At 41.9% G+C, this 14,213-nt stretch overlaps 1 protein-coding gene across 2 annotated transcripts in view; it reads right to left on the reverse strand.

The window, feature by feature from the left end:
* BCAT1 (branched chain amino acid transaminase 1) overlaps positions 1 to 14,213 on the reverse strand; it is a 53,078-nt gene that overhangs the window by 17,052 nt on the left and 21,813 nt on the right. Inside the window, exons 3-5 of one of the 2 annotated variants that reach the window (XM_054281968.1) lie at positions 6,255 to 6,455; positions 2,937 to 3,017; positions 1,502 to 1,621 (exon numbers count right to left, since the gene is read on the reverse strand). In XM_054281968.1, the coding sequence (XP_054137943.1) occupies positions 1,502 to 1,621; positions 2,937 to 3,017; positions 6,255 to 6,455 (402 nt within the window). Of the gene's footprint in view, positions 1 to 1,501; positions 1,622 to 2,906; positions 3,018 to 6,254; positions 6,456 to 14,213 lie in introns of both variants that reach the window. The other variant, XM_054281967.1, reaches the window with a different exon arrangement.

A 14,213-nucleotide genomic window follows, 5' to 3' on the forward strand; every position in this document is an offset into this window, starting at 1 on the left:
AATATAATACTATATATGAATATAATATGAATTGATCATACCAGAAGCTCACAAAGCCTTCTGGGGGAAGGAGTGGCAACAACAGCAGTAACAGCAGTGGAGAAACCACTGTCAGCTGCATTAGTGACAAGAACACTCCAGTGCCAGCCGGCATTGCCAGAGCTGAGTGCTGGCTCTCTGAACGCCTGAGTGACAGCTAAAATTATTTGCCTACTAAAAACAGCTCACACAACAGCCCAGGAAATAACCAAAAAATGTCAGAGTTTTTTCTGCCCCTCCTCTCTGAGAGATTGGTTCTCACACTACAAATCATCATCAATTAAGGTGCGGGTAAGAAGTTCTGGTGCTGGCCAAAGTTGTCCAGGTGCTGAAAGGGCTCCTTTGGTTTCTGTCTGCCCTGCTGCTTCAGAAAGACTTCTCACAGGGTTAACTGACATCTTGGTATTTTTGCTGATGTGATCATTCAAAAGATTGTGGTGCCTGGGTTTCTGATTGATTGATAAAAGCCTAGCAGGACATGCAACCTGGGTTAATGGAAAAGCCACAAGGGTTGGCTGTCCTGAAACAAAGCTCAGAGCAAAAGAATTTCCAAAAACAAAACCAGGGGTAAACACCCCAATTTTAATATCAGTACCTTATAGCCACTGAGTGGAGATTCCTTAATCTGAAAATCTGCAACTAGTTTAAAAGTATTAAATTAATGGAGTCCTAGAACTTGTGTGAAATGTAAAATGCTCACTTATGGTAACTACTTACAGATAGGGATATTGTAGTAGTTTAGTTTATACAGTTTGGAACCTGGATGCAGTTTGGAATTCTTTAGCTTCCTTGTCCTATGCTCTACCATTGTATATTTCTCTCTTGCTACTGCTGAAAAAAAAGAACCCTGAAGGATTTAATGAAATAAACTCTGTTTCTTTATCAATGCTACAGAAATGACTCACACATGAAACTCAGAGAGGACTCATTAACAGCTATTTGCTAAGGAGCCCCTTAGAAGGTCAATTTTCAAGAATAATTGACGAGAGACTAGTCCTTAGCTCTGTTGAAAGTGTTTCTTCTGAGACATCTTAATTTACAGGGTAAAATCTTCCAAAAACTTCTCTGTTCAGAAATGACTTGAAATTACAAAATGTACACAGCAAGCTGTGATCCATCATCTTCTCTCTGAATTATTAGGGTTTTAATATTACCATGTCAGGTACAACTATCCTTTCAGGACAACCCAAATTAACAAGCACTGCTCCATTCCCACCGTGAGTAGTGGGAGGAAACTCCGTTTATTTTCTGTGCTCTGAGCCAGTGTGCCCACTGAGTGGCACTGTGGTCAACCTTAAATTCATGCTGGGGACTCCCAAGTAAAACCACAAAACCAATCTGCCTTCAAACTTCATCCTGTAACCTACTGACTGCTGAGTCTTGCCCTGTGTGGACGGAGGGCTTTGCCTTGTACCTAAATAAACAAAATAGAAAAAAAAAAAGCAAAGAAAATATTGCACACCTCAGTTCCAATGAGGGTAGGACGGATGTAGAGGCTGGCATCGGTTGAGTAGGGCACCCACTCCTGCTCCAGCTCCACAAGCTTACGGATGCACTCCAACAGCTCCTTCTGGTCAAAAGTCTGGCAAAGAACAGAAAGGGAAAAAAACAAATGGAGAAATAAAGCTGGAACACTTTGTGGTCCTCACAGATCCACGTGCTCCAGGGAACACCTCCTCAGGATATGCAACATTGACACACTGCAGAGGTTCACATCTTCTTTGGGTTCATTCCTTACAGAATTTAACATCCCATGGTTTTAGCTACTGTGACTTTTTGTGCAGTATCCTGAGCGACCTCCTCTGCTCCACAGTGTCCTCCTGAGATGGCAAAAAGGAGCCACTGACCCTTCTTGCCTCCAAAGCACGTGGAGAACTCCCTGTGCAGCCAACTCAGCCGAGCATACAGCACCACCTCTTCTACAGGAGAGTGCTCTGCTTTACAGCTCCAAGGGCCAGCAAGTCTCCCAAAGCTCCCAAGTTCTTACAGCAATTAAGCTAACAAGCCTGGGAGGAAGTTCACTGGCCAAGATACAGCTGCTAAAAGCAGTGTTAAGTTACTGGCATGACCAAAACCAAAGGCACTCAAGAGGCTGAACAACTTAACTGAAGTCTAAAGAAGAAAAGGGAGAACATCAGCACCAGAGCAAATCAGACAGCTGCCTGCATGCAAACACCTGCAGAACAGCACCCATCCCCTGTCACTGTCATATCTTCTGGAAAAATCCCTTCACCCAGGATTTCTCTCCTAGGAAGCTGAAAAGCCTCAGAGAAAAAGGAAAACAATAATTATCTGATTGCTTCTCTTGTGTTTTGCTGCTTTGGAATGTGTCTGGAGATTGTTTACCAACAGGTGATTGTTTCATTGATTTAATATGAGTTGTTTTGACTTATTGGCCAATCAGGGTCAAGCTGTGTTGAGGCTCTGGAAAGAGTCATGAGTTTTCATTATTCTCTTTTTAACCTTCTGTAAGTATCCTTTCTGTATTCTTTAGTATAATATAGTATTCTTTAATATAATGTAGTATCATAAAATAATAAATTAGCGTTCTAAGAACATGGAGTCAGATCCATCATTCCTTCCTGCCATGGGGCACCCTGCAAATACAATAATACCTCAGAAACACTCTGAGGCAGCAGGGAGGCAACAATGAAAGCAAAACACCCACTGTTCTGATTTTAAAACAATCACTTAAAGGGTTTCCTTCAATAAGTAAGATGTGTTAACGAAGTCTGACTGCGCTATCAGAGACTTAAGTGTGTTTGATAAACGCTACTAGTGAAAAGCTGTAGAGATGTGCACTGTGACAGTGAGAACCTGCCCCGAGGAGGCTGTCTGAAGGAGCAGGAGCTGCCCTGGGTACGTACCGGCAGGGTTGTCCTCAGTGCTGACCGTACCATCCTGTCCATGTTGAGGGTGGGCCGGAACAGGCGGATTTTGCCATCCACTCCTCGGTACGCCTTCATCCCTTCGAACAGCTACGAGCCAGGGAGGGGAGAAAGCACACAGTGACTCAGACAGCTCACCCCTGGGGAAAGAAAAGCTCCACCCTCCTGCTCACAGCACCCAAACACCAAAATGCTAACTAGTGAGTTCTGGCAATACACCCCAGTGAGACAGATTTATCTGAAGTACACAGGCAGGTCATCTTTGTAATATCAACTTCAATAATATCAATATTTAAAAACTGAAAATCAATAATTCCTCATTATAATCTCATTTTTTTATATAATTTGGTTACAGCAATTAAAATTTGTAGCATGTGTTTGACTTAACGATTCCCTCACATCCAGACCAATACCTGAGTCAAAGCAGCATTTTTGCTTACATAAGGCATCTATAGAATTTTGTTTTATATATATGTTAATTACTTTTAGAGCTCTGGCCAAAACACATCTTTGTTAGGAAGTATAGAATAAGGTAATGGAGAGAATTCTTGTAAAGTTCTTGCTGTAGTTGTAGCAGGAGCTGGTCACTTATTTCCCCCTTATGCCCCTATGGTGTGGAATGGGATTTAGCCTGCATGAGAGAGATGCAGCCTTACTCTAAACATAAAATACATGGAAATATTTTCTCTATATACTTTAGAGGAAATTTAAACATAGTTACCCCATCAAACTGCAGGATCCAGACAACTGGTGTTGACAATCAGAAACCCTTATCCTATCAATGCTCTCCCAGCATCTCCTAACCACATCAAAAAACACACCCACCAAATATCCAGTTACTTTCAGCTACAGACTGGTAATTTCTGGTTATACTTATAGACAGAAACCACATGTACTATATAAGCTCACATTAATATATATGTATACACAGCTCTTATTTGGATTAAGTATTAAAGGCTCACTTATGCTTACAGACAAGAGGTCACATTCTCAGAATTTTATCTTCCAAAGCATTTCTTTGTACATTAAATTTCAGTGTAATTTCTATGAATTTAAGTGCATCACTGCTGTCAGTCTCCTCAGGCTTCTCCTTCTCTGACTGTTCCACAAAAAGTGCCTGGAACTGCATCCCTTGTGGTTGGAAGTCTAGACAGGCAGCTTTTTTATTCGGAAAAAATAATCCTCTATTTGTGCCCAAGTAATTTGAACAGAGTATTTCAGGTTTCACTGTTATCAAATTCTATGCTTTTCCATAAGGATCACTGAAATGCAATCTTTAGAAAACTTGTGTGCAGTTCCATGGCAGAGCTAGGTCCTTTCACATGACAAATTTTAATTGGGTTGTAACTGGGTTGCAGAATCCCAGCAATTTTCCTCAGGCCATGTGCCAATTATGTAGCAGAACCAGAATTAGAACCCAGAACTTTTTGCCTTCCAAACCTGTCTTAGTCCTATGGCAATGCCAGCCTTATTAAAAGCTTGGCACAACTTTGAAAAAGAAATTGTTCCTAGGGTAGACATTGTAGCCACCAAAAAAAAAAAAGTCTTTAATAAAGAACAGCATTACATATACCAGATATCATTACATATATTACAGATATCTAGCTGATATTTTGATATGGTTTTTACCGGGCCAGTCACTAACTGATAGCACATGGCTGGAATGATACTTTCTTATCCCAGAACACATTTTTTTATCCCCCCACCCTTCTCCCAAACACATTCACAGAACTTTTAATGAGAGGGAAAAGGGAGGAATGTCACTACTAAGAGTTGATCAATGGTTTGACAGAAGTAAGAATCACACCATTACTGAAACACAAAGCCTTCTCAAGATGTTAAATCTTTTTCTCCAAAAATAAATACTTTTCATCTTCCAGAGCTCAGTAAAACCTTCCACTCATTAAAAAAGGGAGACAGAGATGTGTTCCAGAAATGTTCATCTTTAATGAAAGCAACTGCTGTGGTTGCTTGATGGTTGGTTGCTACAGTGGTGTGAGAACAGCACTATCTGACACCTGTACATCACAGGAGCTGGATCTGGAGTTCAGCAGATCCAGATTAGCACACTGCATCATGGAGGGCAAGGAGAAAGGGGAGGGAATGCCAAACTCATCACTTTCATTATACCCACTGTGTATTCATTGAGCCACAGCAATGACACCAGATTCTCCTCTCTCTGTCCTCTTGGCTAGAGGAAACGTGATGCAATAAGGGTAAAAGAATAAAAAAAATGGGAAAAAAAAAAAAAGAGCATATTCATATTAGCAATGATTTCAGACTAGGCCAAAGGCCAAGCATTAAAGCAATGTGCTACTAAGAGTGAAATACAGATTTGGGACTCCAGCGTGGTTTCTGACTTCCTGGGCAGATCAAGAGCTGCAGCCTCAGGCCCAGGGCCTGCTGTAATTTACACAGGACCTCTGGAGGCTTGGTGACTAGATGAGGAAAAAATCAGTCAAAATAAAAATGAAGGCAGGAACTCAGGGAAAACAAGCAGGGAAAGCCTCCCTTGTACCAGTGGTTAAAATACAAAAAAAAAATTTAAAAGGAAAAAAGGAAAAATAATAATAAAAGCAGCACAAGCAACTCCACACACTGTGGTGGAGACACTCCCACCTACCCAGAGTTGGGAGAAGTGGGCTTCATTTCAGGTTCTGTGCCCTGCTGGGGCTCCCATAGGTGTGAGCACAGCCCAAGCTGCTCTGCAGGCACCAAAGGCAGCTGTGGGCAGCAGTCAGCCAAGCACAGAAACTTTAACCACGCTGGTTTCCAGCCTAACATCCCACTTCCCAAAGTTCCCTGCTATCTGTTCTCCTCAAACACACTTGTGAGTGCATCAGATCCAGCTCTGAGCTCCAGGGACTGGTTCAGAGTTTCAAACAAGCACCTGCCTAGCCTGTCCTGCAATCCAAGCTACCAACCTTTAAACCAGCTGCAAGTGACTTGTACAGAGTGCACGTTCAGCCCCCAGATTAAAGCTACTCTGAGATGCCCTGACACAGATCAGAGACAGTAACTGGACCAACCCACTGTCAGGGAACAAGAATGCTTTTTAAGGTAAATTTATCACCACTCAAGAATGAGCTCACCTTCCCTAGGCTAGGACTTTAAGTGTGCTGGCATCCCCAGGCCAAGCTGCTTCTGTGTTACACATAACCCTGTTGTAAATACTGCAATTACTCTGGAAGAACACCAGTTAACAGAACAAGATGTAACTCAATATTAATGAAATAAAGGCAGTAATACTCCTTGTATTACAAAGCTGTGGCTTCCAGAGCTAATAAAACAAAAAATATTTGGTTTCCAAATCAATGTACTACTCACTTCTACAGCATAGTGCAGGGCTGAGGCAGCTGGATGTATGGAGAGGTTCTCTAGAGGCCTGATACAGGGTTTCTCCCATCCTGAAGCCAAGGACCATTCAATTGTCAGCATATTGTCAGTGAACACAGTTCCAAACACCAGACCAGTGGGGTCTGGCTTCTCCTTGAATGTCGTGGCTGGGGTGATAATCAAGTCGGAAGCCTGAAGGAACACAGAGATAAAAATAAAGTGTATCAAAATAATGAAGTCAGACTCACTTAAAATTATTCTGCATCAGTGAACAAGGACAAGCTTTAATATTTTCTCTGTAGGAAATTAATATTATCTCTGTAGGGATATTTAATGACATGATGGTTAAAGGCAGCTAACCTCTAAGTAGCTGGCAAAATATCCATAAAGGGCACACAAACATATACACAGTGCTGTCGTACAAGTAGCAGCATATTTTGAAATTCTGTTTAAGAATTAAGTTAAAGAAGTAGTACAAGGTACAAACCCAGAAAATGAGCACATGACATTTCTTGGACACTTAGGTTAACACCCAATTGCTGTACCTCAGAACATAAGCTGATCATCAGAAATTAATCACCATCACAACTAAGTACATGTCACACTGGTTTTCCTTTAATACATAAAACCAATGTGAGAGATCAGAGCCAGCAGTCAGAAAGTCACTTATGCCACAATAACTTGCTCATTCAAACACTTATGACCCTAGAAAGATCCCATTAGCAAAAAAGGCTAAATCCTTCCCTGCACCAGGGACTGCAGACTCTCTCATAAGCCACAACTAGCTGCAGACATGTGCCACAGGGTTTTGCACTGGTTCTGCCTGGGATGGAGTTAATTTTCTCTATGATAGCTCCTGTGGTGTGAATCATCCTGAAGAACAGCAGGGAAATTAGGAATGCAGATCTCTGGCATGTCACTCCCCTTTTATCCACAGGTAGGGGCTGAACAACCAGAGAGGGCTGCAAAGCAGGCAGAGCCTTGAGTCTCCCTCTCCTTTCCCTTCCTGTGCTTCCTTCTGGGCATTTAAACTGCTGCTCAGAGGCCAGGGAGAGTTCAAAGAATCATATTCAAAGCTCCATTTTCCTTTCTAATATAACCCAGAAAACACTGGCCTTTATTGCAGACTCCCAGGTGAAATCCTGCTCCTCTGTGCTGGGTGCATATGGAATAGACTGGAACACAGGTAGTCCAGAATACTGATCAAGTGATTTGCACAATTGTTATTTGATCTAAAAAGGTGCTTCTGCAAGAGATCTCAGGGTCTTGGACTTCTCACCCTCTGCATGCATTTTGAAAAAGACAAAATCAGTCCCAAGCTTTTGAAGAAGTGTACCCCCATCTCTGTAAATAACCTAATTTTCAAGATGTCTTTAATGAACAAAGACCTGTTTATTATTCATTAGCTGTTTTGGTTGAGGTTTTTTTGCTTAATGGTTTAGATGTGAAATTAACTTAGAGCGGGAGCACATGAATAGCTAAAAGCTTGTTTCAACTATCTCCAATTATAAGGCCTGTCTAGATATTACAGTGCATTAGTCTGGTTGAATTAATACATAATCTGATGAAACAACAATTACTCTGCTTAACTCTTCCCTTTATTCTTCTGACAGTGAATGCTCCAATGGGAGAAGCACCACCTAATGATGTCCTGAAACTCATTTTACCTGGCAACCTCTTAGCCCTCTTATCAAGCTTTAGGAATAAAAGGTACCAGAGAAGATGTGGATCAGAATAAAAACCACAGAGGAGTGTTGGCAATTATCCACAGCTCAAGAAAACAATTACTGGGGAGCAGGGATGTCAGTGGGGCTTAAGTGAGTGTGCAGAACACAGCTGTATCTCTGAGTTTATCTCTGCAAAGAATAACAGCTGCTGAAGAACTCCCTCTTTCCGTGCTATCAACTGCTTTCCCTGGACTCCAGGCTCCTCAGGTCACTTTCATTAGGCTAATTATGGTACAATAAACTGGCCTGGGGACCATAATTATCATTTGAAGCCTCTTTTCCTAGAATTCCCATCAGTGTGCTGATTTTTGCTTTCATGACTCCCTTTGCTGCCTCCTCAGTGGTGGTAGCTCAACTACTTGAAAGGCATCACTTCAAAACAGTTTGGTAAGTTTGCTGGGGTTAACAATAGCTTTTATTTAAGGATGGGAAAGGATTTTACCCTGGCTCTTAGAAATCCACAAGCAGTGCAGAGGGAGCAGTAAGCTGAACAGGTGGAGAAACTCACTCACTGCATTTCAGTTTGAGTCCCTCAAAGGCAGAAAGTTCAGAGAGGTAGGAACTCTGACCCTGAAAAGAAGCAGACAGCTCCCAGACCACAGAGCTTCCTGGAACTGCACAGTCTGACCAGGAATCCCATTTGCTCTTTCAGAATTTGGGCAAGCCAGCTTTCCTTCAGACACTGTGCCGACACCTGAGCCAACAGAGTCAGGTACAGCACCTGACCCGTAACAATTCCTTCAAACAACAGCAGGAACAGCCTGGCTGAGACCTTAGAGACAGGCTCAACTGCACTGACCAGCAGGGCAACAATCACTCAGCAGGCAAAAAGGCTGTTTTCTCATTCTTATAACCCTGTGAAGCTCTCTGGAGATCCACTTTTTTGGCCACTACTTTCTTAATATCCTTTCCTAGGACTCTATTCCTTCACCCATTATGTCCTTTTCTCAGTTTTTTTTACCAAGCAGTGTAAATTAACAGTGTGCAACAATCTTTCAGAATCTAAGTTCTTTTTCTGTCAAGACAGCATCAAGTGCTACAATGCATTTGGCCGCCTTTTTCCATGGAGGAGAACACACTGGGAGGAGGTTTTGGGGATCATCCTTGGAAAGTCTCTCCCACAGTGTGGTCTGCATGAAGTATTAGCTCAGCCTCTTCTGGGTCACTGTGTAGGACACCCTACACAACACCTCACCTGGCTCACAAACCCTTTGTTCAGGCAGCACCAGGAGGGAAATCAAACACACAGAATATCCCACAGAAGGGGAGCAGAGCAAGGGCAGGTGACAAATGCCACGGTATTATCAAGTATCAATGCCTATTCTGTTAACATCCCTCTTTAAACGATTATCACAGTGGTACCCTGCTATCACCTTATCACCTGTGACCTTTACAAACAGCAATTTCCTCTCTTCCTCAAGAGAGGACACTCCCCAAGCCCTAAAAGCAGCATGTTAAGGGTGCATTAGGGATTGGCATAAGCACCCATCCAGATCTCCACTGTTTGCACTGCCAACACAAAGGGGAATTTTCAGCTAGGCTTGTGTTGTGTTTGCTTTGTTTATCCAATGTGCTCTCAAGCACCTCCTGATGCTGTTGCCCAATAAAACCATTAACCTGGAAGGAAAACTGGTAAATGCCAAACAAAAATGATAAGGGAGACTAAAAAAAGAAGATGATGTGGCACATGGTCTGAGTGCAGCTATTTGGCACCTGTTTTCTAAAGTAAAATGACACAGTTCCAAGCCTGCAAAATCTCCATGTCACAGCAGAAAGGGATGTAGAAGATGTCCCTCCAACATCCCAGCCCAGGACTCCCTGGTAAGGAATGGGAAATACCAGATTGCCCTGCCTATGGTAGGCACAAGGGAGTGGTAGGGAAAGAGCTGCATACTGCTTATTTTCAGGGCTTTTATGGCAACACTAAACCTACACAGGGCTGCTGGCCACAGGAGACACCTTCTGAGACCCCCTCAGCTGGAAAGTGCCTGTTCATTCCAGTGCAGCTTCTTCCACGGCAAAGCTGCACCCAGCCTAAGTAAAGAAGATATATTGTGATCTCTTGAAACTATAATTCACCATTTGATCAAAACAGATCTTCTCAATTACGAGCTGGGCCAATTAAAGGTGACATGCTGGTCCATGTCTAATCAAGGCTGTGACACCACATCGTGGTGCCTGGCTGAGCTGTCACTTCAAGGCTTGTTCCACCCCACCTCTGCAATGGCTTTAAGTGGACTTGGAGCTGACAGCAGCCCCTGGCCAGAGCTGCCACTCTCCCTGTTGCATTTCCCACCTGTAATCCTAGACAGCCATAGCAAGGGCATATTTTGTCCTACACTTTCTAGCAAGTCTTGGCAATGCGTTTCCAAATGATCCTTGGCTGCACTGAAAATCCCAGACCGTAAGCTGTAACAGCTCTAACTCATTTGACACACTTCTGAGCACTGGGCTAGGCCAGGCATTTCTATCACTTAATTGAGTAAAACCAGACCTGGCAGTCCCAGCTGTAAAATAACTCACAGGTCACCTAAAAACAGCAGCAAGTTTCAGCAGAGATCCCCAAAACATTAACATGCACCCAAGTGAGACTGACTGCAATCTCCTCTGCTGAAAACAGTAACCTCCCTGACCTCCAGTCTAGGTGATTAATTCAAGATCACAAGCAACTGTAATAATTTTTTTATCTTACGCTGAATTTGTAAGCATATCCTAGGAAAGATCAGGGCCTTCTCATGCAACAACAAACACAGAAGCACAGGCAAAATCAAGGAACTTGTTCTGCCCTTGCACTTGAGAACAGCACTGGAACAAATCCTGAGAAGGACACAGATTACAAAAAGCACAAGGAATTATGGTGATGGGGAAAGGCAACAAAGCATAGTTGAGGAGAGTTGGAGAGAATGAATAAAGTAATATTTATATAAGCCATCCTATAATCCCTTTACCATCAATACTATTTTAAATTTACATCAGAGCCTGAGGCTTGAGAATGGAATGTATGCCAAGATATTATAATAAGATTTGAGGAGAAAAAAAAGCCCTGTTTTTACTACCACTATTATCACCAAAGGAAAAAAAAACCACAAAACAAAAACCAGTCTTCTGCAATCCCAGGGTAAATACCAAAAATAACAGAAATCTTTCAACATAAAGCTTCTTTGAAACATCATCTGAGATATGTCAGCACATGTAATTGGATTGAGTGCTGGAACCATTGCATCAGGTTGGCTGTACATTGGGTAATAAACCACAGAACAAATGACAAAGCAAAACAGAGTCAAGGCTCTGACTCAGCTGTGAGACAGACATGGAAACAGCAGGAAATATGGCTGGAAGGACCATGTCCAGTCCATCCTCTGCAAGGCATCTCCCCCAAACTATTCATAACAGATACTTCTCAGATATCTGTCTCACCAAAGAATGAAATTCTGCTACACTCTGCAAGAAAAGGAGGGCAGCATAACCCACTGCTGGCTCCTTTAACCTTTCCCCTGCTCTGACAGAGGCTCCAGCTCTGCTGCAGGAATGTTTGATCTGCAGGAGTAGGTAGGGAAGGAAACCTGTTTTGACAAGAAAACAGACAAGTGGATGGAATTGACATAAACTTCTTGCCTAAAGGAATGAAAAGGGCACCCAGGGCAGCAGCACAGCTGAAAATATATTCTGAAGCCCTCAAAACACAACAGAAGGGAAATGAAGATGTTGGAAAGCTACAGTCAGGCTAGATGACAGAGAAAGCATAAAAGGAATTTATTTTGTCCTAAAAACATATCATTCATTTCAATGGCACTAGCTAAATTTCAAAGAGTTTTTCCATGTTGCTGAAATGCTGCCTGCATAACTTCCCACTGATTTGATCCAGAGACAATTTAGGTTAATCAAGACCCTTTCTTCCAGCTTTGTAGGAATCTGGATTGTAAGGCAGGAAAAACTACTTGAATCTTTACAACCTCATCCTTTCTTCTGCTTCAGGAAAATTAAAAGAATTTATAATCATTAGGTTTGGGGGGTTTTTCTCCATTACTGATTAGTTTCTTATCCACTGACGTATTTCAAAAGATGTATTTTTGGGTTAAAAAAGATGCTGGGAAGGGATTCCTAGAGATCCTAAGGAAATCTTCCACCTGATATTAAGGAAATCTTAAGAAACAAATCTACTTTATTTTAAGGGGTCAGCCTCCTCTACTCCAGCTACTTGTATTTTCAGATCTATAAAAAAGTCACTTTGTATCTCTCCTATCAAAAAATTCTCTAAAATATTTCAAATATGGTTCTCTCTATGTAATTCAGACAACAAATATGTTGATGAGTGAATTAAACATTGGAATAAAACCAGACCCACTGGCTGTATTTTGGTGCCATGAATCATTTTTTTGGTAACAGCTGCTCCCATCAACTGAGTGGGGTGAGAAGGGAATGTGAGCAGGCTTGAATGCAGCCATTGCACCGGTGTGAAAAACACACTGGTGTGAAAAACACACTGCTGTAAGCTCTCTGTTACCTTTAGGCAAGTCAGCTAAAAACTCTATTTGGCCATACAACTGCACTTCACATCTGCAGTGCAGACACACCTGGGATTCAGATTAGAAAGAAGCAATTCCATTTAGGGAAATACAGACCGCAATTCCATAACAGCAGAAAGTCCACTCATATGTCTGTACACAAATATTTCCATAAAACCAGAACTAGGACCGTTCTTCACTAATTTGTGTGGTTCAGCATTAACACAAACTGCTTTTCTCAAAGGTCTGACAGCTTGGTTAATGCAATTGCTGATGCTGTGCTGCTCCTTGCCTCACCACTGCATTTCTGCACAGCAGCATAAACACAGTGTTCCATTTTTGGAAAGAGTTTGCCTGGGAGAAGGTTTGAGTCTAACACAAGCTGAGGGCTCACACTGGCCTGTGACACAAGACTGGAATAGAGAGGTCTGACATTTCACCAATAACACATCTTTGCACCAAGATTCAAGACACTTCTGTCTCCTGGTTTGGGAAATATCATTTGTACTTCACATGAAGCAACTGGAACAAAAAAAGACATTTATTGCATCTAACCTTCTCTGAAAGGAGGAGTCATGCTGAAGGAAGAAATGAACTGCAAACCTAATTTCAGACAGACAAGTTGGAAGTGTTTTGCCTAAGTAGCCTGGCCAGTCACAACGGTGTTGTGTGGAGCAGCCAAGAATAGAACCATAATCTCGTATGACCAAGTCCTGAGCAGCTGCAATTAAATCTTCTTACCCTGATTTTAATAAGCTTGCAGACATGCAGGGAAGTGGATTCATGGAATGCAGGCACCCAAAACCTTTTGGAATATAAATATAAAATGCTTTCATGGTACAGTCTCTATATTGTACAGAGGTTACGGGAACCATTTCAAACACTCAGTTAACCACACCTGACTCGTGCTCAGATTCCATCTCCCTTTTCACACTGGCAGACAGAAGGTAAATTAAATATTGCCATGAAATTCAGTGTCTGATTTGCCAATGAAAATGCCACAGTTTGCCATTTCATTCCACTCAGTATTTTCTTAGAAAGAGGGACTAAATACAGGATTAAAATAAACCTCTTCCAACTCTCTAAGCTGTTAATTCATGGAAAGTTAGGATATCCTTCCAAAAAGCAAGCAGGAAGGCAAAGAGAATCCTATGGAAAAAAACAACCAACTTAATTCTCTTCCTAAATTGCAGCTTTTATTCAAGTGGCTCAGCAAAGAAAACATTTACTATCAAAACTGGGGACAAGAAATCACAACTACATGAAAACTTAAGAAATCCTGGAAACAGGTATGGGCACTATGGATTTTTTAAGTTTTGGAGTCCGTTTATAAATTTTCTTTGATCTCTGACTGGTGCTAAGCCTTGCATTTTAAAACCAACTCTTTACCTTGGGAAAAACAAATCGAGAAGATGACACAAGCTAAATACAATCTCCAAAATTCCAGGGCAATTTCAGTGATTTTACAGACACATCTTAAGCTCCTAGTGAAAAAAATGATAAAGCATCGCTTTCTTGTGCTATAAATCAACTCAGCCAAACTGCCCCTGGCTGTTTTTTTAGCAGTTTCCTTTTATCTTGGCTAAAAGCTCCTGTTACTCACCCGAAGACAATTAGCTTTATTTGCAAATCCTCCAGCTCCAGATAACCCATCAGTTCCTCTCTAACAGCTCAGGAAATCTATTTGCTAAAAGCCTGCAACTGTTTGAAGAACATTA

The sequence above is a fragment of the Melozone crissalis genome, unplaced genomic scaffold, assembly GCF_028551555.1.
Source record: "Melozone crissalis strain CALT ecotype California unplaced genomic scaffold, PUWL_Pcris_2 ptg000033l_1, whole genome shotgun sequence".
NCBI lineage: Eukaryota > Metazoa > Chordata > Aves > Passeriformes > Passerellidae > Melozone > Melozone crissalis.